This window comes from Balaenoptera borealis (genome assembly GCF_965194805.1).
Source record: "Balaenoptera borealis genome assembly, chromosome: 1".
Lineage (NCBI taxonomy): Eukaryota > Metazoa > Chordata > Mammalia > Artiodactyla > Balaenopteridae > Balaenoptera > Balaenoptera borealis.
This window is the reverse complement of record NC_138860.1, coordinates 9,702,536-9,726,083: the sequence shown is the minus strand read 5'-3', so window position 1 is coordinate 9,726,083 and position 23,548 is coordinate 9,702,536. Positions and strand designations below refer to the sequence as shown.

General features: G+C 39.8%; 2 protein-coding genes across 5 annotated transcripts in view; one reads left to right on the top strand and one right to left on the bottom strand.

Annotated features, from left to right (window-relative positions):
* Positions 1 to 23,548, bottom strand: part of LOC309630376 (uncharacterized protein) — a gene marked incomplete at its 5' end in the record, with an annotated part of 1,321,579 nt that overhangs the window by 1,185,320 nt on the left and 112,711 nt on the right. The gene's annotated exons all lie outside the window — the stretch shown is intronic.
* Positions 17,874 to 21,610, top strand: LOC309629198 (uncharacterized protein; the record flags this gene model as incomplete). The annotated part of the gene is made up of 3 exons (XM_082392970.1): positions 17,874 to 17,877; positions 18,729 to 19,245; positions 19,894 to 21,610. 3 exons carry the CDS (start codon positions 17,874 to 17,876, stop codon positions 20,075 to 20,077), a joined length of 705 nt encoding a protein of 234 aa, XP_082249096.1. The 3' UTR covers positions 20,078 to 21,610.

Genomic DNA, 23,548 nt, shown 5'->3' with positions numbered 1-23,548 from the left:
ATGTGGCATTATCCTATCATACAGCATCCAAATCCATAGAATATATAACACCAACAGTGAACTGTAATGTAAACTGCAGACTCTGGGTGATTCTGATGTGTCAGTGTAGGTTCACCAGTTGTAACAGATGTACCATCTGGTGGGGCATGCTGATAATGGGGGAGGCTGTGTGTATGTGGGCACAGGGGACATACGGGAAATCTCTGTACCTTCCTCTCAATTTTGCTGTGAACCTAAAATTACCCTAAAACAAAATAAAAGTAGTATTTGTGGATAAAAGTTACTTCACAGGGCTTCCCTGGTGGCGCAGTGGTTGAGAATCTGCCTGCTAATGCAGGGGACACGGGTTCAAGCCCTGGTCTGGGAAGATCCCACATGACGTGGAGCAACTGGGCCCGTGAGCCACAATTACTGAGCCTGCGCGTCTGGAGCCTGTGCTCCGCAACAAGAGAGGCCGCGACAGTGAGAGGCCCGCGCACCGCGATGAAGAATGGCCCCCACTTGCAAAAGCAAAATAACCTCATAAAAACCCAGATTATTATGGTCTTCATTACATTCTGGACTAAGTCTTCTCTCTGATATCACACCTACACAATGTCAAAGTGTTCGAAGGACCAGTTTTCATGATAATTTTATTTTAGTAAATATGTTTATGTAGACAGTATCTATTTTATTACCTAATATTTCCTGGAAACTCTGATTATTTACAAAGAAATGAGTAGACCCTGTGTCAATAAGCTCAGGCTAGTATCTTCTGCCATCTAATGTGTTAAGAATTCTTGAGAATTTTCTGATTACAATTCAAATTAAATGCAAACAGTCAAGCAGCACACAGAGACCCCATTATCCACTCTCTGTGAGCTGAGAGGATGAATAATATAATGAGACATGTTAATTATTTGCTTTCCAGCAGCTGTGACTGATTAGTTTTGACTGGTACATCTTGCTAATGTGATAGAGGACAGTAAATAGCAGGGCTTGTCATATTTTTCCAGGGCAAGGAAACTGTGGTCTCTAATGACTTGCTTCACTCATAGCTTGTTATGCAATTTGCCAAAGTGATGCTAGATCCCCACAAACTCTTAACCAAGGGAATTTCATGTTAGGGGACCCTAAGTTTTCAGAGCCCTCTGTCTCAGAAAAGTTGGTCTCTCTCTGTCTCTCTGTCTCTCTCTCTCTGTCACACACACACACACACACACACACACTTTAGTTTCTGAATTGATAACATACAGAACCAAACCTATGGAGGTACTAAGAGATCCCAGCCACCATATGTACGTTTCTTTCTTTCTCCTTAAGATGCCTTTTTAAATCATGTTGCTTATTTTTAAACAACCAAATGCCTTTTGTGAGTCCACGAGTGGCGGCACCAGATCCAGTATGAGCTTTGAAATCTTTGAACTGCATGTGAGGGGTTTTGAATCATGGCCATCTAGAAGAAACCATCACTAGAGGTGTGTTTCTCAACCTTTTTTTATCACCCCCCTTTAGATTTTTTTTCCTAATCATCCCCTCCCCATGAAATTTTAATACCTCAGATACACCACGCCTGGTTATGTACTATGGCCTTTTATAGGGCCACAGACCTGTAACATCTGAGATTTTCTTGATCCCCCAAGAACCTGCTTTCACCCCTTGGGGGCAAGATCACCCCTGCTGAGAAAGTGTTCACGAGAGGCTTAATTCTACCCCCTCTTCATCATTGTCTAAGTTACATATTCTCGCTGGACACATGAGCTCCTCAATATCTCATGTTTCTCATACAAACCGCTAGAACAGGCACCCCCAAGTCTAGGTCTTCCCCCCAAAGGAGGTGGTCAAGACAATGTACAGGGTACAATCACACTTCACCCTCTTTCTTTTCCCCCCAATAACCTAGGCTTAATCAGGTTCAAACAACTTCAAGGCAACCTTGATGGAAGAAAGAAAACTCAAAAGTGCCATGTGCAAATAGTGCTTTGCAGAAATACTGAATGAATTTGAACCCACAGTCTACCTACTTTAATTAAGTACTTCACTTTTCTGAGCTTTAGCATGCACATCTATTAAGTGGAAACATCAATAGTTATTTCTTGCCCATTTAATAAAGATTTGTTAGCTCAATTGAAAGCCCCCATGAAGACAACCAAAAACACTTATTGATCCAAAGAAGATAATTTTCTTAAATTTACTGCAGCAAGTAAGAACACTACCTTGACAAAATCTTAGAATCACCAAAGGGAGAAAATTAAGGACGGTTACTTATAGGGTTATAGGACCCGCGCCAAAAGATTTCAAGGTCATTTTGAAAAGCAGAGAAGCAGTCAGGATTGGGTAGAATTAAGGACAGAGTAACTTGGGATTGGTGGCCACAGTAAAGTGAGGTCTCGAGATGAGGGCTGATAAGCAAGCTGTTTTCGAGGCAGTTCTGAGGAGCAAGCTATTCATGTTCATACGATAACCATTTTAGTTGGTCTGTGGTCTTAGCTTCCTGGAATGAAACAAAAATAATACACTTTGCTTGGTCCCAGTATCATTTAACACAGGAAGTGGAATTTGTTTCAATTCTCAGTTCCTGCAGTATGTCAAACATATATATTGTGAACAAGTTCCCTAGCTTCAAGAAGCTTCTGCTCCCACAAGAAAAATAAGCTTCAAAAAGATACTGCATGGATCAAATCTTTTAAAGAAGTGTAGGTTGCTAGGGAAGTGAAAAGAAGAGGGGGTCATTCATGAGAAAAATATAATAAAGTGTTCTTTGTAAAATGTCTAGCAAAGTCTCCAAGACAATACAGGAAGGATCCCTGAGAATATCCACTGGCTTTTCAGTGCTTGGACCTGAGGATGAAAGGTGGGATGGAGTGGTTTACCCCATTTTTCCATTCTGAATTTGGAAGGATCTACAGATTAAGTAATTTAACCTATAAATATATATATATAGATTAACCTTCTGTTGTCCTTCCTAAAATCCTAAGGAAGACAGACTCTCCCTCTGAGTTTGTGAGGTCAAGCATTAAATCAAGGAATAGAAGCTATCAAGACAATAATCTAGAAACTATGAGTTCTAGTTAACCCAAATGGTCTGGGATTACAATCAGTAGAAAGCCATGCCCTGGTTTTAGTAAATGTTGCCTCTTAGTAGGTATGAATATCATATATGCATGTTTACGAATCATTACTAAATGTTTTCTCGACACAAGTCTTTGGAGGACAAAGGATCTAACTCGTAAACCAAAATTCATCAGCAGTTGCAATCTAGAATTACTGAAGCACTGAAAGTTAAATAAATCTACTCAAGAAACCCACGCAGATCCAGGAACACCAGACACTTTAACTTCGTGAAATTATCACTTGGGCTGTGTCTACTCTGGCTCAGCTTTGACGGGTCCTCTGGCGGATCTTCCATGAGCCAACAACTCCTACTACCTTCTGCCCTCTCAGGTCTGGTGAGCCCACATGTACCCTCTTCCCTTCCCTATGGAAACTGGCTCCATTTCTACAGACCCATTTTGGAAACTGGCACCACCACACCAGGCTCACCTGGCAAACCTGTGCTAATCCCAAATGCTCTGGCCCATCACTTACTAATGTTGTAACCCTAAGGAAGTCACTTAAACTCTTGTGCTTGACTTTTCTCACCTAAAAATGGGGGTAACAATAATGTCTAGAATTTTAGAGCCATTCCGAGGTTTAAGTAACATAATGCATGAAAAGGGGTAAGCATGGTAACTAAAAAACAGAGAACTATACATTTTAGCTATTGTTATTATTCATGCCTGGATGTGTCTCTCTGATTTTGTCCCTTCTCAATTGCTGCTGATTCCAACAGAATCTTAAATCTCATCATCTGATACCTCATGTCTTATTATTTTAAGAGCTTTCCCACTGGTTTTCTTACCATCAATTTTTCCCCTTCTTCATTTTAGACATTAGTAATTAATTATCCCCTACGTGCAACTTCCCATCACATCAAGTTCCTGGCTTGAACACATTCTTGTGCCTCACTCTCAAGGTTTCCTGTAACCTGACTCTGCTAAAACAACCTAAACGCATTGTTAACGCACCATGGATTCTTTCTGGTAGTTTTCAGTAGAAACCAATGGCTAGAGGGAGTTAAAGCTATAGGTCTTCTCTCCCTCTGTCACTCAGAGTTACACCAAAATGAAAGCAAGACTGAAAGCTGCCTCTGCCACCGATGCAGTGATGTGACCCTAAAACCGCCAAGTCACCTGTTCTGTAAGCCTGGTGGAGGCCCATCTCTCTATCCTTTCTGGTGTTCCAACAGCGTCTGTATAGAAAATTTACCTAAAGCAGATTCTACACCATTCTTTCTTTCCCCGGCTTCACTGAGATATAACTGACATGCAACACTGTGTAAGTTTAAGGTGTACAACAGGTTGATTTGATACACTTATATATTACAAAATGATTACCGCCATCGTGTTAGCGAATACCTCCCTCACATCATATAATTACCATTTCTTTTTTGGGGTGAGAACATTTAAGACCTACTCTCTTAGCAACTTTTAAGTGTATAATAGGGCATTGTTAGCTACAATCACCATGCTGTACGCTAGGTCCTCAGAACTTATTCGTCTTATAACTGGGAGCCTGTACCCTTTGACCAGCATCTTCCCACCTTCCCCACCCTCTACACTCTTCTAATGGCAGGATGCAACTCACCTGGTCAGGGCTGAGCAACAGTATCCTCTGCTCAACAACCGAGCCCATGTCAGGTGCAGAAACCTGAGCCCAGCGTGTCGTCCACAGCGCGTGGTCAGTGGGATCTCTGGGCCTTGTCTGTGCCCCAGCTGCCATGCCTGTACAACGTTTCTCGACTGATCAGCCCTCATTTCATGGATTATAATAGCTAACATCCACTATACAAATTAATAAGGCAACTGATATTAATTGAAATAAAGACATTGAAGCTCTCTGCCTGCCTGGGCCTCTGGCCCCGGGGCCTCTGTTTAGAGTCTTTCATACACCGACTAACCACTCCTAACGTGCGTATTCCTGACTACGGTATCTGAAATGTCGACCTTAGAGTGTAGACTAAATTAACTAGCACTTTCTATGCCGAAGCATTTGACAGTAAATTGCAGGATATAACGTCTTCTCTTTCCCTGTTTCCCACCACACACATTCATCTAGAGCAGGGTTTCTCAACCTTGGCACTACTGACATTTTGGACTAGATAATTCTCCTAGAGGGGGATGGACTGTGTATTATAGGATGTCTAGGTCAATTCTAAGACTGGGACCCACTTTGCTTACGGTGGGTCCCTGTCTTAGAATTGACCTTCTCTGCTCTCTTAATCAAACGTGACCCACACTTTGAGACAAGATAGCTATAAGCACCTCAAAAACCACATGAAGCTCTCAGAAGTAATGTGTTTGACCTATGGGAATGCAGTTTCCAGATCCCCATGGTCCCCCACAGCTCTGGTTATCTTAGAGTTTCCCACTCCTCCCACTTTTTTCATTTATAGTACTCGCCGGGTCCTGTAAGAATAGACTTTGAAACCTCTACCTTAATATTAAACAGAAGTTATCCTTCCATAAAAGCTTCCACTCTTTATGTCCATAGTGACCTGACTTCTTTTTCTGGAGAAGTTTTACACTCTAAAGCAGAGAGAGAGAGAGAGAGAGAGAGAGAGAGAGAAGGAGGAGAGAGAGAGAGATTCTGGTACCAAAATTTGCAACTTAATTGGTTCCTGTTAACAGAATTAAACTATTAAACCACAATATACAAAAGTCATTTATTCTTTAAATAGTCACAAACTCACAAGTAGTTAGACTGGCTAAAATATTGTTCGTGTGGATTAATATAGAGTACGAGCTGTCCTGCAATTCTCAAAAGATCAAGGCCCACAGAAGACAGAGTTCTTTAAAAAATTCATGTGGGAGCGTCCATTTATGTGGCAATCTATGAAACTGTTTGTACTAGGAAAAGGTACAGGTAATAATTTTTTGTGAACTACTAGCTAAAAAAAATTTTTTTTAACTCTCCTAGGTTTCTAAAAACAAACCCTATCATATTACATCAAGAACATTATAAAAGCAAATGCTGGCAAAACACAAAGTCAGGTGAACAGTGGCTGTTCTCAGCAAGGCTTAATAAACATAATAGGACTTATAATAAATTAATGATCAATAAAAGCACCGTGAAAATGCAGTGGTATATCTGTGTACACATTATCCATGTAGGTTAAATCACTTAAAAGTAGGTCTACCTGAATCCAATTTATAATATGTAAGGAAGATTTTACAGTTTTCCCTAAGATAGAAATGAGATAAACATTTGACAACATTTTATTAAAATACCTTATATCTCCACATTTGTTTTCTCTCAAAAGTCTTTAACAGTGCAAAAAACATTTCCCAAACTGAAATAAATATATCAGGAAAACATACATATGTGTCTGTGAACTATCTACTTTTTGTAGATAAACATAAACTATGTCACTGATCGTCTCACTCTTTTTCTCTTCCTTTTTTTCTATTCTTACATCAAACACCTTGCAATGTTACATCACAGCCAGACACCTCTCCCCAAAGAAAGTCTCTTTTTAAATAATATGGCCTTTTCTAATCTTCACAACTGCTGTTGGGGGTCGTTATATTAAGTTTATAGAGAGGAAAATGAAATCTCAGGGAATTTGAGAATATTATCTAACTTCCTAAGTGGAAAATGCAGAACCCAAACTCAGGCATATCTGACTCCAAGTCTGTGGTGTTTAAGCTACTCAAGCTGCTCATCAGTTTCCTCCCTCTCAGCACAGGGAGCCTGAATGTACTGGCCAGTAGGGTCCATCTAGTTCAGTTATCTATGTACAATCATTCCAAAAGGTTCATTTAAAAAAATTTTTGGCACTTTATGAGATAACCAAAACCTTATTTGAGAATGCAAAGAATGAATAACCCCTAGCCTGAGTAAGATGTATATGGATATGTATAGAGATATTACTGTATCTTAGAATGCATTAAGCAAATAAATAGTATCCATGCATAGTATTTATGATAAGTATTCAATGGATAAAAATGAGGTTCTGAATAAACTTGCATGACTTTCTCACAGTGAAACTGGTAAAACACTTTAACTAGTATGGCTGAGAGAACAGTCTCCATTCTGGTCTGGAGTTCTCTTTTATTAGCGTCTTCTTTTTCCTTAATGAATATTTCACTACTTTTGTGCCATCCTAGTCTATCATGGAATGTTGGTTTACTGAGCACAAGGATCTTTATTTTCAGTTTAATTTTTCATGTGCTGAAAGTTCAAGTATGAGATTATTACATTCTAATAATATTTACTCATAACGACTACTCAAAACCTGCTAATCATTTTGTTAAATCTATTACTTTTATTATCTCATATCATATTTACAGAACATTGCAAGGTAGGTATTTTTACCTCCACTGTGTAGTTGAAGAAACCGAGGCTTATGGGCGGGTACGGTGTGAATTCTAAAGTCACACAGATGGGAGATGGTGGGCTGGAATTCAGATGCAGAAATGTCTAATTCCAAGCTGTGTACTCAGCCACCTTGCGGTACAGCTGAGGAGGGAATGTTTCTCTAACAAGCTTTGCAAAATGTCAGCTGCATGCTTTCCATGCTATCCCAGAGGCTTACATGGGCTAAACCTCTTCCTCTGTTTACATGGCATTCTGAGCTCTGCGTGAGGCAACTACTCTCTGTGCCAAAGGAAAGAAAGAGTACTTTATTCAGTTCCCTACGAAGGAAAGAGAGCTAATGTTGTTTTCCAGGAAGAAAACTATTACTTTCAGATTAATGATTGAGTTGAAGATGGGTCATCCATTGGGCAAATATTTCCTCTAGTGCAGCATTAAATCTTCTCCAGTATCAGTGCTCAGGGGATGTATTCAGTTAATTCTATCTAAACGGAGGTTACATTTTAATCAAATTATCAATTTTATCAACTTATATATTTTATACAATTTCTATATTTAAGTTCTACAACTTATTTAGCTACTATCATTTGAATAATGTAAAATACTTTTAGCTATATAAAATAACAATTAAATTACGCAGAACTTAATTCTACCTGAAGTCCAACTTTTTGTAGATTCACGGATATTAAAGAGCCTTAAAAAATGTTTCAAGTGGACATTTAAACTTCTAATGGGAAATGTTATAATTCACATACTGAAAAATACCTTGTCATGTACGAAGATGAAATCTGTGACCTCTTTTCAACATGCTATATTTAGTTTCCCAAGAAAGAGGAGGAGGAAGAATTTTGCAAATCTGTCCCCATTTCTTACCTGGTTCCTGCTAAAGCAATAATGGGCACTTGAAAAATGTCATTCTGTAGGATTATGGAGCTAACTGGCCGGCCTGGGCTAAATTCACACTCGATTTTCTTGGCACCATGCTAAAACCAACTGAACTATTTGGTCTTCGAAGCAAGAAAGGTTTACTCTGCCAGTCTAAATACCTAGAGGAATCACTATGTAGTATTTTTTTAGTTTTTTTTCAACCCTAATTAAACGTAGTCTTAAAGTTTATCCTGAGAAATTTATTTCCCAGTGGAAATTTACCCCCTGGATATTTAAGTAAAGTTTTTTTGTTTTTTTTTTCCCAACTACTTATAAAGCAGTATGCTAGAAGTCACATATCGGGGATCTACCATAATACAACTTTTAATAGACACATGGGTGCATTTTAGCCAAAATCCACATACTTGGCTGAGGATGAATACATCTATTATTTACAGTTAAATACTTCCTCTACCTGGAGAGATTCCTATCCTGGAAGGATTTTAGAACATGAAGTACTAATATCTTATTTTGAAAATAAAGTGAGTGACAACCTTCTAAAATCCTTGCCAGGAAGAAAAATGCTAAATATAGATTGTGAAACTCCATCTTGGGGAGATTAAATCATACCTGTATGAACACCTGAAGTCATGGCAACTTTCCACCACAAACCAGTCAATTGTTATATCTTCAAAATTCTATACTTCCTCTGTGTTTTTTTTAGTGCACTTTTGTAATCGTTGTATCCTTTTTAACCATTCCCCAAATCCCCCCAATATTGCTTTTTACATGAATTGATAAAGCTCAGAAAAATTAATTCACTCGCTTAAAAAGGTAATCACAGAGTAATACACAAAACAGGATTAAAAAAAACACAGAAACTTGGGGTATTCTAATGAAAAAGAAAATAGCAAGTATCCTCATTTAAGTTTCAAATCATTAACTAAATTCAAGTATCATATAGCATTAATTCTAACACTCAACGTTTCCCTATAACATTACATCATCTTGCATGAACATATCTGATCTTCAGAGCCATTCCTGAACGAGGAGACTATCATTATGATAATCTCCATTATAAATAAGTAAATAATAACTCAGAAAGCTGAAGTGTCTCCTAAGAATTAAGCTCGGGGTCTCAGACTAGATCCTTTGTGTTTTCTAGGGCAGGCAAGCCCCATAAAAGTCAGGGTAAATCTTTACTGAACAATGAGGATAATCAGGACACAGGTCAAATTGCACTTTAGGAAACCCACCTGCTATATTGTATGTAACAACTATTCTGTGGTTCTACAGAACAAGACCATTTCCACAATCATGAATGTGCCAGTATAACAGTAACAAAAAGCTTAGCTTGTCTGATTATAAAGAACTAGTTCAATAACACACCCCTCGCAGATTTCCATCTCAATATTAAACATGTTACCCTCATATTTGGAGGTTTCTAGTTGCAGAGTAATAGTCATTGCTCAGAGAAGAAGCAGAAAGACAGGCTATGACTTAAGTTTCTAGGCAGAAACATTGTTTACATGTGCCATGCCTTTGCATACATAAACAATTCTACTCCCCCCATCACCAGGGATATTTTAGCAATAATAGCTTAAGTCTGAACCATCAACTAAATTAAAACAGGATTCTACCTACGCTTTTAGTTTATGAATCTGACATAATGGAATTTAAGCCTTACACAGAGATTTCTGGAGCCCCTTGGACTTAAAATTTTAACTTTTAATTAGTATTAACTTGATACAGTTGCAGTAGAATGCAGCATAACTAACTACTTGATTTATTTTGAAAATGGATCAGATAGATCTATTGTCTTTCACACCTTTAACTATGGGTTTGACTAAACCACAAATCTGTACTTTGAAAGTATACACTGTTCTCTCCTTTTTAACCTTTATTGTATTAATTACCTCATGTGTATTCCTACACACTTATTTGCACGTGAACGCTTACACACATATATACACACAGAGTTTAACTGTCTACCTAAACTATTTTAAATATTTTTAAAGCTCAGTGCTTTCCCCTTTAACTTTCTGAACAATTGCATCTCCAGTCACCCATCTTCACAGTCCTAAATCTACGTCTCTCATTTTGTGCGTTCTCCTTAACTGCAAATCCACATGTCCGGTTTTCAGGTGGACCCCTTTAATATGAATGTTCCCAGAAGCAGATCAAATGCCTCATAACTTCAAACTCCTCATCCTCCTCCCAAATGCAGTCCTCCTCCTGTATTAGAAATTCCATCTCATGGCCTCATCATACGCCCAGTTGCCTATGTTTGAAATCTCAGACTTTCAGATCATCTATCAGCCCCTTCTGTTACTCTCCTCCTCTAACCAGCTTGTCTGCTCATCTGATTACTTTCATCTAATCCGTGCTTCCATTCCCATCTCATCTAATCCTTGCATTCATTTTCTCACCGTTTCCATTAACGCTTCCCTAGTTTATCTCTCGTCACTTCTCACCTCACTTCACCATGGTTTCTACTATTTATCCTTCCATGAATTTAGACCTCTTCCCCATTTCCTTATCCTTCATGAAGCTACAGTAACCTCCCCAAAATTAAGATCTGGCCATTTCATTCCTCCCCAAACCTGCAATGGCTCCCAACATCTAAAGAGTAGGATTCAGATACCTGGTTTTGGTATTTAAGAGCATTTTCTATGTGGATCCAACACACTTCAGTTGTATCTCCCAGTCTATTGCTTTTCCCTTGGTCTCTACTGTGAATTAATCTTTATTCCAATTACATACTTTCTATTACCTAAGACTCCTTCCTTTATCTTTCAAGGAATGACCTTTGTTCTCTCCTGTCCTTACTTGCATCTTGAAATGCTGCTGTAAAGTCCTCTAACTCTAAACTCTTCTCAATTCCCTGAGTCAGAATGATTGTCTTCCTCTTCTTTTCCTCATTATACTTTGCTTGCATCTCTGCCATGGTACCTATTACATACCACTTTAAATTATATTAGGTCTAGTTCAATCCAGTAAACATTTATTGAGGGTCTTCTCTGTAAAACGCCAGTACTAGGGAAAACAAAATGATTCAGACAGTGTCTCTAGTCAAAAATTTACAATCTAAACAATCAACTGTAGCAGGCAGATTTTGCATCACAAAAAGATACAAACAAGGTGCTGGGAAGTCTTAAATGAAGTAAACCTGTATATGTCTTCCTTTCCCAGAAAAGGGCAGGAACCATCTTTCTCTTTCTCTTTCTTTCTTTCTTTTTTTCTCCCTCTCCCCCCACCACCACACGCACACACACACACACACACACACACAGAGTAACACACAACATACACATACCATTGTGAGTGTCATGCAGTAAATATTACTGCAAGTTGATCAAAGTAGATTTAATGCATATTATGGGCTGAACTCTGTCTCCCCAAAATTCATGTGTTGAAGTCCTAACCCCCAGAACATCAGAGTGTGAATGTATTTGGAGACAGGACCTTTACAGAGATGATTAAGTTACATGAGATTCAAATGACTGAGTTAGAGTGGGCCCTAATCCAACCTAACTGATGTCCCTATAAGAAGAGAAAGTTTGGACACACACAGGGACACCAGGGATGTGCACTCACACAGGGAAGACGGCGTAAGGACACCGTGGCCATCTGCAAGCCAAGGAGGGGGGCCTCAGAAGAAACCAATCTTAATCTTAGACCTCTAGCCTCCAGAACCGTGAGAATCAAATTTCTGTTGTTTAAGCCACTCAGCCTGAGGTCCTTTGTTATGGCAGCCCTAGCAAATTACTACACTGCATATCCAAAGAACAACAGGGAAAATGGGGGAAGCTGATACCCTGAAAACTAACTAGAAAATAAGCACATAATTGAAAAGTAAGCTATGTAATTTGTACAGGTCTACACATTATAAAAGCAAAAAAAATATTCTGATTGGATGAGGTTTATGTAACCAAAGAGGAGAGTTATGACACTGCGTATACCAAAGCATGGACTTGATTAGGGATTCCCAGTTATTTTGCTACAATGTACTCCCTTATTATTTATCCCCTACATTGCACTCCAAGTACATGTTGCTAACTGCATTTGCTTGCTTGCTTGATCTGTCAAACAAAGCATGTATTATTTTCCTGTATACTAAAGAAAATGTGTGTGTGTGTGTGTGTGTGTGTGTGTGTGTGTACCTGAGTGTATTTTTCAACAAGGTGAGAATAGCTTGACATTTCAGTTAATCCATGAAATCATATTGCAGGTAAATACATGATTCTGGTAGACTTTTAGAAACACTGGAAGCAGCTTGAACAACATACCCCTTTGCAACTTTCTTGGATCATTAATAGTTTGGATCTCTATACCCAAACTGATATAATTGGATCACTAAAATCTATACTCCTCAGTGTTTGGCATAGGTTTTTACTAATGTAGATCTGAATTTGAGTTTTCTTTGAAAGTACATTCCCAAGCAATCTTCCTGAATGACTTTATGATAAAATGGTATTTTTAAATGTTTTTATTACTATGACCTTATAAAGTATATATGCATGACTTTCTGGTTTCTTGCCAAAATTAAATAAACAAATTAAATACAAATCCATTGCTTCATAGCACGACCTATGTTATAGTACATGCCATAGAAAGAATGTTAAGCAACGTTATTTATCTACAAAGTCTTGCATAACAAATTAGTTGTAAGTGAAACTAAACATAACTTACCAAATTAGTGATACTGAATTACCATGTAGGATTTATTTGACAAACTGACTAAGGTAAGCACTTACTGCTATGATTGTTGAAAATAATGAAGAGCACCCACTCACATGAGTTCAAATCAGAGGCCAAAACTTCACTGGCACCATGTTCTAGTCACACAGGATGGATGTTTATGAGTAAGGCTCTACCATGGTCAAAATTCTCAATTGACTGTGTGTAATTCATTAGTGGATGGAATAAATTATTAAAGGAAAAACAAAACAAAACCTAGACCGTTAAGTTGACACTTTCTATTAGTTCACTCTCTTGATTATAATAGTTGTATATAAAGCAACTGATTTAAGTGTCACATAATTAATCTATCTTAGACATTACAATAGTGCAAATAAAATCACATTAATGGTTAAAGCAGTTTGCTCAAATGATCAAAGGAGTCAACTAACAGTGAGAACACAATTTTTCCGTTTCTAAATGAAGCTGGTCAGGGCCACTCCAAAGGGTTCTACCGGTTGTTCTCTGTACAAAGGCACAAGGCTGAGGCAGTCAGCGGAGGCTGAAAGCCAGCCTGACGCGATCCCCCAAGCCATGTACCTATAGGCACCAGAGGAGGTGCCTGTGACTAACTCACACAAAGGGGTCCTTTGGACCCTAGCAGCCCTGCGCCTGTCACTATTTTCTTCAACTAAATGACGCTAAAAATCCCACATGGTCTTAGAATCCACTCTGAAGAATATCTAAATAGAATGTGACTCATGAACCAGTTAAACCGTAGAATTCTTTTGAACGTGATTTGAACTTAAGCAATTGTAAACAGTTTTAAATTTCTGAATGACCATCCTTTCGCAAAAGATAAATATTATATTCTAACTACTTTCCAAACATTAAACTGCCAACATAGAATTCAGCAAATTAATGGAATAGAAAGGCAATTTGTTGACTGGTAAGATATTATCTCAATGACAAATATAATTAACAAATGCACCTCAAGACTGTTCAAAACTGGGAATTCCCTGGCAGTCAAATCATTGAGTCCTACCTTCCTTCTATTTGTGTCCTCTATGAAAAGAAGCTAACTAAACAAAAAATTTAGGGTCACAAGATTAAACCATGTGCCAAATGAAAATTAAGATGATTTGGAAGTGAGAACTCACAAAAGAAGCAAATTGAGATATTCTTTTTCAGTAATTCCTTATTTCAAAATTCTTCTTAAAAATTTTCAACCAGGTTAACAACCTAAGGAAAGTTTGCAACCACTTCGTAGATAGTGAGGATATCTATGAGGTGGGGGAAAAAAGGTGGTGAATTGCTGCCTTTCAGTTATGCAAGAAGCATGTATTTTTTGAGCATTTTCTATATGTTTTGGAGCACGTAAAGACAGTGTGTGTGACCTTAGCCCTTTAGAAGCATTCTTATTCTACGGGAAACTAAAATTCTTGTCATATATCAAGATTTTTAAAAGAGCAGTAGAATAACATTTTATTTCTTTTTAATCATCAGCCTCATGGAATTCTACTGACAAATTTGGTCTTTAGGTTATTTTTGCTCAGAGAATATATTTTCAGGATGTAGTGTTGCTTATTATCCTTTTGTGCTTCAATTTGCTCTTGGGCTTCCTAGTTACAAAGCATTCATTCCACTGGCATTCTCTTCATCATTAATTGTTCAAGTAGCCTTAAATACCATTGTATTCTTAAGCAAAGGAGATGTGGTCATTATGGGCATATGTGTATATATTTTCATTTTTAAAGCTCCTTCAAACAGAGCCAGTAATAAAGTACAGATTTAAAACTACATCTCAGAGGTCTGAGAACCCAGTCAACCAGATTATATTGATTAAGAGTGAATTAAATCATCTGTGATTAAAAAATGCTTGCATTCATATACTCTCAGAAAAAAATCAAATTTCTGCTTAATAAAAGCAAAATTTCTAATGAATTCAAGTTAACATTCATATGATGGTATTCCTTAAATAGTAATATGCAACTGACACTCGTTTGAGTTTCTATCTGTGGAGAACAAACACTACAAGCATATTCTGGTATATATTCCCCTTAGGTTCTATTTTGATTGTCTTTGCTAAGGTTAAATAACATTTCTTTCATCAAAACTGTATACACTCATCATAAGTAATCAAATAAAATGATGTAGTACAAAGCAAAAAAATTTTAAATCCCTTAAAATCCTAACATGTAGAAATCATTTTCTGAATATATTTTGACTTGCACTGTGGATATTTTTCTATATATAAACATTGAAGAGAGGATAGAAAAGTACATAGACGATAAATACACAGGCTTGTTAAAAATGGGATTCTACATACATGACATTTTAAATAGAAATTATTATTTAATTATACTTAGATTTAATGAAATAAAAATAAACTGAATTGATATATTAGGCATTAAAATAAATATTTCTTAAATACCTAAGTTCACAGAAGAGTTCTCTAGATCTGAAAAAAGGTATAAGAAATCATACTTTTAGCCTAGATTTTAAAAATTTAAACAGTATCTGTTAACCTTGTGCTCCATAAGATGAGAACACTGCCCCTTCTACTTCTTCTTACCTTTTCTTCCCACTCATGTTTGTTAAGTATATTAGGAGATAATTAATATAAATTCTATTTGTTAAATTATTTTCATATTGCCCTGAGGCACCCATCCAGCCTGTTAGTTGGATTTATGGCATCAATAAGTGAGTGGGAAAATTCTACCTCTTAAAAAAAAAAAGTTAATTGAGTTGCTAAATAAATGTATTTTAAATTTACAGCATGAAAAATTGTCTTGAAAGACAAACATTTTTGTTTCAAGAGCCAGGCACTTAAGAGACAGAAGAGTTTTTCATTTTCCAAAAATCTGGGTTTTGAAATTCAAGAGGCAAAGCCCTGAAGAAGGAGCAGGGCATAAAGTTTATACCATAAACAAGACAAAAGTATGATGAAACAATAGTTAGTAGCAGCACAAATACAGAAAAACCCTCATCAACTGATGAAAAAGAGAATCAGAGGGAATGGAACTCTAGCTTGAGTATTTCCTGGCTCTCTGAGATACGGTTCACTCCATTCTGGAACAAGAACTATGGTTTGAGATGGATAACTGTAGCAGATGCTGTAGGTGCCCATCCCATCCCTTTTAACATTCACCATTCCCCTGAACACTGTCCGAACAGTTTCAAGATGTAATCATCTGTTGACTTTGCCTCCGGGCTTCCTTTGGCTGCCAGATCCTGGTTGGCCCTCTCTCTCTAGTTCCTGGAGTTAACCCAGGAGCAGCTTTCAACCAATATCTGATGGGAGGTGGTGGATAAATACCTCTGCTCCTTTGCCTTTGGGTGGGGTTAATTTTAAGGTGTGTTCTATACTATCTCCTAAATTTCCTCAGAGTAATTGAGCCCCATTTACCTATGGTATTGATAGTAACCTAAGTAATGAGGCATCCTTTGTTTTCTTCCCTTCTCTGCCACTTCTCCACCCAACCGATGCTTTCTGGAATCACATCTCAAATCACCTACCAAATACTTGCACCCACATCTTTATCGCAGGGTCTGCTTCTGTGTGAACCCCACCTAAGAGTGTAAAGAACAATAAAAGAGGTGTATGGGGAATCTGAGAACAGAAATGGGCCACACTTCTCTGTTTAAGAGATAGGTTCTCCTTCAGGTTCTCCAGAAAGCAGACTCTGAGATGAAGTTTAGAGTATATGGTGTTTAATAAAGAGTCTTGGAATCAACACCTGTGTAAAGGAGACAAGAGCAGGACTGAGCCAAGGAGGAAGGTCAGCAGAAGCTCAGTGAGGGTCAGCCAACCTCACAGGGCGCTCTGGAGCTAAAATGACTTCTTACCCTGCCTCAATTAGGATGTCATTGGATGTGGGCTACTTTGGAAAGTGTGTGACCTAGGGTGAGAGAGATGTCTGTGGCTGAGCCAATCTGAGAAAGGGATGACAGCTGAAGACTGTATACCCTCAGTACAGCAGGAACAGGGGTAGAGGGTCCTTCCTGGAAGAGGATTCTGAGAAGCACATCTTGGTGTCCACCATGGACCCCTTCTGCTACTCAGACCACTTCATGTAGTTTGGGGAAGCAGATTCTTCAAAATTTTCAAGGTTCAAGTATGTATATGTTAAATGACACCTTCCTCAAACTTGTTTTGGCTTTTATAACAGCTACAGATATATAATAGACAGATGGTAGGTAGGTAGGTAGATAGAGAGATAGATACATAGATAGACATATATACGGACAGATAGAAATTTGTCAGAGTTCTTCAGTGAAACAGAACCAATAGTATATATACATAGAGAGAGAGGGACTGAGATTTATTTTAAGGAATTGGCTCATGTTATTGTGGAGAACGGCAAGTCTAAAATCTGAAGCGCAGGCCAGCAGGCTGGAGACCAAGAGAGGAATTAATATGGCAGTTCAAACCCAAAGGCAGTCTGCAGGCAGAATTTTCTTCCTCAACTGATGTCCAGTTTTTTTCTCTTTAATTAAACTGATTGGATGAGGCCCATCCATATTATGAGGGTAAAATCTGCTTTACTCAAAATCCAGTGATTTAACATTAATGCCATCTAAACAATACTTTCAACAGAAACATCTAGACTCATATTTGACCAAATAGCTAGGTACTGTGGCCTAGTCAAGTTGACACCTAAAATCATCACAGGTGTGTAGGCAGATCTATACATATCATCACAGATAGATGTTAATAATATTACTATCATTTTGCCTTTTCCTTCCCACTTAGCTCTCAGGTATTGCTTTTTTACTGAAGGCACTGTACATGCCTCTGTCACCTCACTTTTCTCTCTGCTTTGATTTCCCATTTCTAATCTTCTGAGGGATGGATAAAAAAGAGAAGCATAGTTCTGAGTGTAAAATGGAAAGAAAATGCCTGTAAATGACAGCCAGAGCACTTACCCATGAGTAAGAGGACTCTAGTCTGTGCATGTGGATTTTGTGTTACTGTACTTGGCTACCCAGAAGTCTTTATTATTTATTTTTACATACCTATTTATATTGGTGATTGAGTTTGCCGAACATGTGAGAGGTAACAACAACAATGAGACTTTCTAAGAAGTTATTATGTACCCATTTTTAACATAGAAAATGTATAGAAAACTTTTCATTAATCTTATGAAATCTGATAATTCAAAAATAATAAGAATGTTTTAATTAATGGAAGGGTCTCATTAATATTTGATATAATTTCCAATCAAATATTTAGAAGATTAATATTTTTATTTATTCTATTTTGTAAAACTAACTTCTCAAGTTTCTTTTTTTTTTTTTTTTTCTGGAGCATCAAGTTTATTAACTAGAATTGGAAGAACCCAGGAGTTCTTGGAACAAGAACTATCCCCCTCCCCCACCAACACGGAAGACAGAAGAGTGGGGGAGGGGAGACGTGCCCCAGGAATGACAGTCCAGTCTCTCAAGTTTCACCCAGGTGGGGGTTGAGGGGCAGACCTGCAGCCACGGTGGCCTCGCTTTCGGTCGCCCAGGCTGCTCCGGACCATCCTCTGAGCTGGCCAGGGTCTTGGATACGATGCTTCTGAAGGCCGTGCAGAGAACACACTCCTCTTCCCCTGCACCGGGCCCCAGGGAGCGCGGCGGCCTGACCTTCCTGCCTCGGTCATCCATGGGGTTCACATGGGCTCACTTTATTATGACGCCTCATGCTGGGCAGCTTGCAACAAAGATGTTTCAAAATAAAGTTCCAGATTCTCCCAGCCACCCCTTGCTTTTTCTGGCTCTGGCCAGAGACAGTGGATGAGGACACACTCTCAGGCTGCCCAGCGTGGGAGGACCTTCCAGTGTTGGACACACCCAGGGGGCAGCTGCTTCCCTCTGGGGCTCCAATCCTGCTGCTGCTGCTGGAGGTGGATGTCCCAGTGCCACACTGGGGGGCTGGGCTGGGGGTGGCAGTCCTCGCCTCCAGGCTGGGTGGGGGACAGGCAGACTCACCGCTCTTCTGCCCTGCCTGCTGGTCTTCCTGCAGCTGCACACTTTTTCTGTGGTAGAGCCACCTGGTTTGCAGGGAGGACACCACAGGGCTTGGAGGAGGCTCAAGTTCACTGCCACAGAGGTCCCCGCAAGAGAAGGGCTTCAGAGTTATGATGGAGACCTCCACCTTGGGTTTCTTGGAGCTCACACTGCCTGTCCCAGTGTCCTGGATCTGGTCGTAAGTCAAGCCCAGAGTCCTCACCATTGTCACCTCCAGGTCCTCTTCACAGGGTGGCTGGAGTGGCTCCTTCTGGCCCATGTTGACCCATGGATGCCTCATGAGGTCAGGTAAGGTGCCTCTGTCACTGGGGTTGAGGGCAATCATTTTTTGTAACAGATCCCTTATCTTCAAAGACAGATAAGGTGGGATGGGGTATTGCCCTTGTAGGATTTGCTTCCGCAGCTCCTGGAAGTCTTTTCCCACAAAGGGCCGGGACCCAGTTACCATGGTGTAGAGCACTACTCCCAGGCTCCACACGTCCACCGCAGGGCCACTGTAGCTCTGCCCCAGGAGGAGTTCCGGGGCACAGTAAGGGGGTGTGCCGCAGATCGTGTCCAGTGGGAAAATGTCATCACACTTGTTGCTGAGGCCAAAGTCTGTAAGTTTGATATTCATCTTGGAATCAAAGAGGAGGCTCGGTGGCTTCAGGTCCCGGTGCACGATGCCCCTCCGGTGGCAGTGCTGCAGGGCGGAGACCAGCTGCTGGAACGGGCCTCGGGCCTCCGCCTCTGTCATACGGCCATGGATCTTCAAATAGCGGTACATGTCCCCCCCACTGAGGTACTCCATCACCACGAAAAATGTCTCCTCTGTGTCAATCACCCCCAGCAGTTTCACAATATTGGGGTGATTCAGAGCCTTCAGACTGCACACTTCCCGGAAAAGTGCCTGGACACTTGAGAAGCTCTGACGCCTTTTCTTTATGACCTTCACAGCCACCTGTGTCCCGGTCAGAATGTGCCGGGCCAACTTCACTTTACCGAAGGTGCCTTCACCAATGGTGTGGAGGATCCGGAAGTCATCAATATGAGCCTTCTTGCCAGCAGATTTGGCTGTGAGGCCCTGCATCCTGGTGATCTGCTAACTACACTGACTGACAGCACTACCGAGCAACGCTAACTACGCTAACTAACAATGCTAACTGTACTAACAGGGCTAAGTATGCTGTCTCTACTAACAACGCTAACTACGCTAACTGTACCAACAGCGCTAACTAGTACTAACTACACTAACTATGCTAATCAAGTATTAACTATACCAACAATACTCACTATGCTAACTGTAGAAAGAACAATGACACAAATAAAAAAGAGTAGGGAAAAGAGAAACGAAAATCAACAAAATGGCAGAAACAAGGAAAACACAAGCTAACTGTAGGTCCAAGGCCGTCAGGTCACCAAAAGCAGCTTCCTGGGCTCTAAGGACCAAAAACCTGGGCCCACCTTTCTCTTTCATAGGGCTTTGTGAAGTACATCACAATGGTGCACTCTGAGGTCAGAGCAAGAAATGGACCCATCACCGCTGGGGATACACCACAGTGGTTTTCTCACTTTTTGAGTTCAAGGCCCCTTTACACTTAGGAAAAAGGATCCCAAAGAAAGTTTTCTTTACGTGTGTTATTAGATATTGGTATTCACTTTGTTATAAATAAAAATCTGCAGGATACTTCAGTGGCCTTTTTATTTCTAGTTTGAAAATGCGTAATAATTTTAGAGACCTCATAATGTCTACACTTGAAACGTTCAATTCCTTTTCCTTAAGTTCTGGTCTCAAAATAACGATACTGGGCTTCCCTGGTGGCGCAGTGGTTGAGAGTCTGCCTGTCGATGCAGGGGACACGGGTTCGAGCCCTGGTCTGGGAGGATCCCACAGGCCGCGGAGCGACTGGGCCCGTGAGCCACAATTGCTGAGCCTGCGCGTCTGGAGCCTGCGCGTCTGGAGCCTGTGCTCCGCAACGAGAGAGGCCACGATAGTGAGAGGCCCGCGCACCGCGATGAAGAGTGGCCCCCACTTGCCACAACTAGAGAAAGCCCTCGCACAGAAACGAAGATCCAACACAGCCAAAAATAAATTAACTAATTAAAAAAAAAAATAACGTTACAACTTAACTGACTTCACGATACTATACAAAATGTTCTGTTGCATAAGACATGATATGGTACATTATGAAAGTCTATGAAGCTGAGAGAAGGTTTGCCAGGAAGGTCATTGAACAGATTTCTCATCAGGAGCCTCGGAGGCCAGATGGCATGACTCAATGTACTTGAAGTGTTGAAGGAAAGAAATCGTCAACCAAGAATCCTATATCTAGCAAAACTTTCCTTCAAAAATGAGGGAGAAATCAAGACATTCCCAGTTAATCAAGAGTTGAGAGAGTTCTTAACCACCAGACCCGCCTGCCACAGGGAGTTCTTCAGGTTGGAGTCAAGGACCCTGGACAGTAGCTCAAAGCCTTATGAAGAAATAAAGACCTCTGGTAAAAGTAGACAGACGGGCGACGAGAAAAGCTAGTACTGTTGTAACTTTGGTTTGTAGCTCCACTTTTTGTCTTCTATTTGATTTAAGAGACTAATATATAATAAAACACACACATACAAATCAAAAAAAAAAAAAAAGATCACCTCTTCACCTAGAAAAGTTACTTCACCCCCACTTTAGCCTAACTTTGGGAATTCCCATCAACAACATTCTTCTTTCCACTGTAGGAAGCAACGCTGCCAGAAGCTATGGCAAGCAGAGCCTCTTCTAAAATGCCTTTGATGACTGCAGCAACATGGATGCAACTAGAGATTATTAGGTGAAGTAAGTCAGAAAGAGAAAGACAAATACCATGTGATACCACTTACATGTGGAATCTAAAGTATGGCACAAATGAACCTATCTATGAAACAGCAACAGACTCACAGACATAGAGAACAGACTTGTGGTTGCCAAGGAGGAGGGGGGTGGGAGAGGGAAGGGCTGGGAGTGTGGCATTAGCAGATGTAAACTATTATATATAGGAGGGATAAACAACAAGGTCCTACTCTACAGCACAGGGAACTAGAGTCAATATCCTGTGATAAACTGTAATGGAAAAGAATATAAAAAAAGAATGTCTATATGCGTATAACTGAGTCACTTTGCCATACAGCAGATTGGCACAAGATTGTAAATCAACTATACGTCAATAAAAACAAAAAAATAAAATAAAAAATGCCTCTGATGATGTACACAGCCCCTGCTCCTGCTGACTACCTCTCTGCAGCACCCAACACTGTGAAACCCCGCCCCCAGCTGAGGTCACTCCAGTCCTGTGTCTCCTTCCTTTGTCCTCTGTCTCCCACCAGTGTTTCTCTAACAGAAACACAAAGAACTGCTGTGTTTTCACTCAGTCTCACTGTTCACGTTCCCACGCTTGATTTGGGCATCAGACCTGCAAGAGTTCAAAACTTACTGGGTGGTAGAACTGCCATTTCTCTGCCTGTCTCTCATTATAAAGAACTTCTCTGAAATTCTGAATTCACTGGTCTGGTCATCCATTCACCAGCAAGTATCTAGGTACTGGGGTTAAGCGCTAGGAATGAGATACAGTTGTTAGTAAAGAAACAACAAACCCCAAATGGAGTCACTTGTGCTAAGTCCCACGTCAGCAAACCAAGACTTAACAGCTAACCTAATTGCAGTTTCAGCCTCTCTCAGGAATGGGACCTTTCACCAATAGATCTGGAATTACCTGGTCAGCACTAGAGGGGTGACCCCCCCCCCACCTTCCCCCAAAAGGAAGGTGACCCTGCCTGAAACAATCCACTCTTAGCTAGAAACTTCCCTTTTCTGCCCCCTCCTGCCTGTAAAGTTCTTGCATTTTTTACAGCTCCGCAGAGCTCCTTTCTACTTGCTCAATGGGATGCTGCCCGATTCATAAATCATTGAATAAAGCCAATTCGATCTTCAAATTTACTCAGTTAGAATTTTATGTTTTTAATATAGTGATGAGCAAAACAAATAAAAAGAGAGGCATCAAACTCTTCGGAGAGTGTATCCCATTATCCCTCACACTCTTGGAAGCCTGGGTCAGCAGAAATGGAGGAGAGCCAGTGACAAGAAAAAGCCTCTTGAAAACCAAATCAGAGGTCCTGAAATACTACAGACTTACTTGTACAAGTGGGTGGGAACAAGCAGAGAGTAGCAGTTGTTTATTACTGTACACTGTAATCGAGGGAAACATTTGGAGTTCAAGAATAGAGATTTAAAGATGAGATGCTAAAATTCATAACAACTTGTCCAAAACAGGCCAGAAAACCTTAAGTTTTCGCCTTGTTTAAAAGAAGTCCTAAGTAAAGGGAAAACCAAATATTACGAAAAATTTTGGAGACATCTCACACACCAACCTTCCCTTTATTTGAATTACTTCATTATCATTACTTTAGCGTTATGTACACTCATAAAAGTTCATTTATTCTGAGTTGAGAAGTCCATTTTATCATCATGTGTATCGTGCTTACATTTTAAAATCAGAAACAACTTCCCCAAGATAAAACTGATTCTTCATCTCTTTTGGTTTTACTCTTCCAAAATAGATTAGGTGACTTGGGGTATTATTTTTACCCT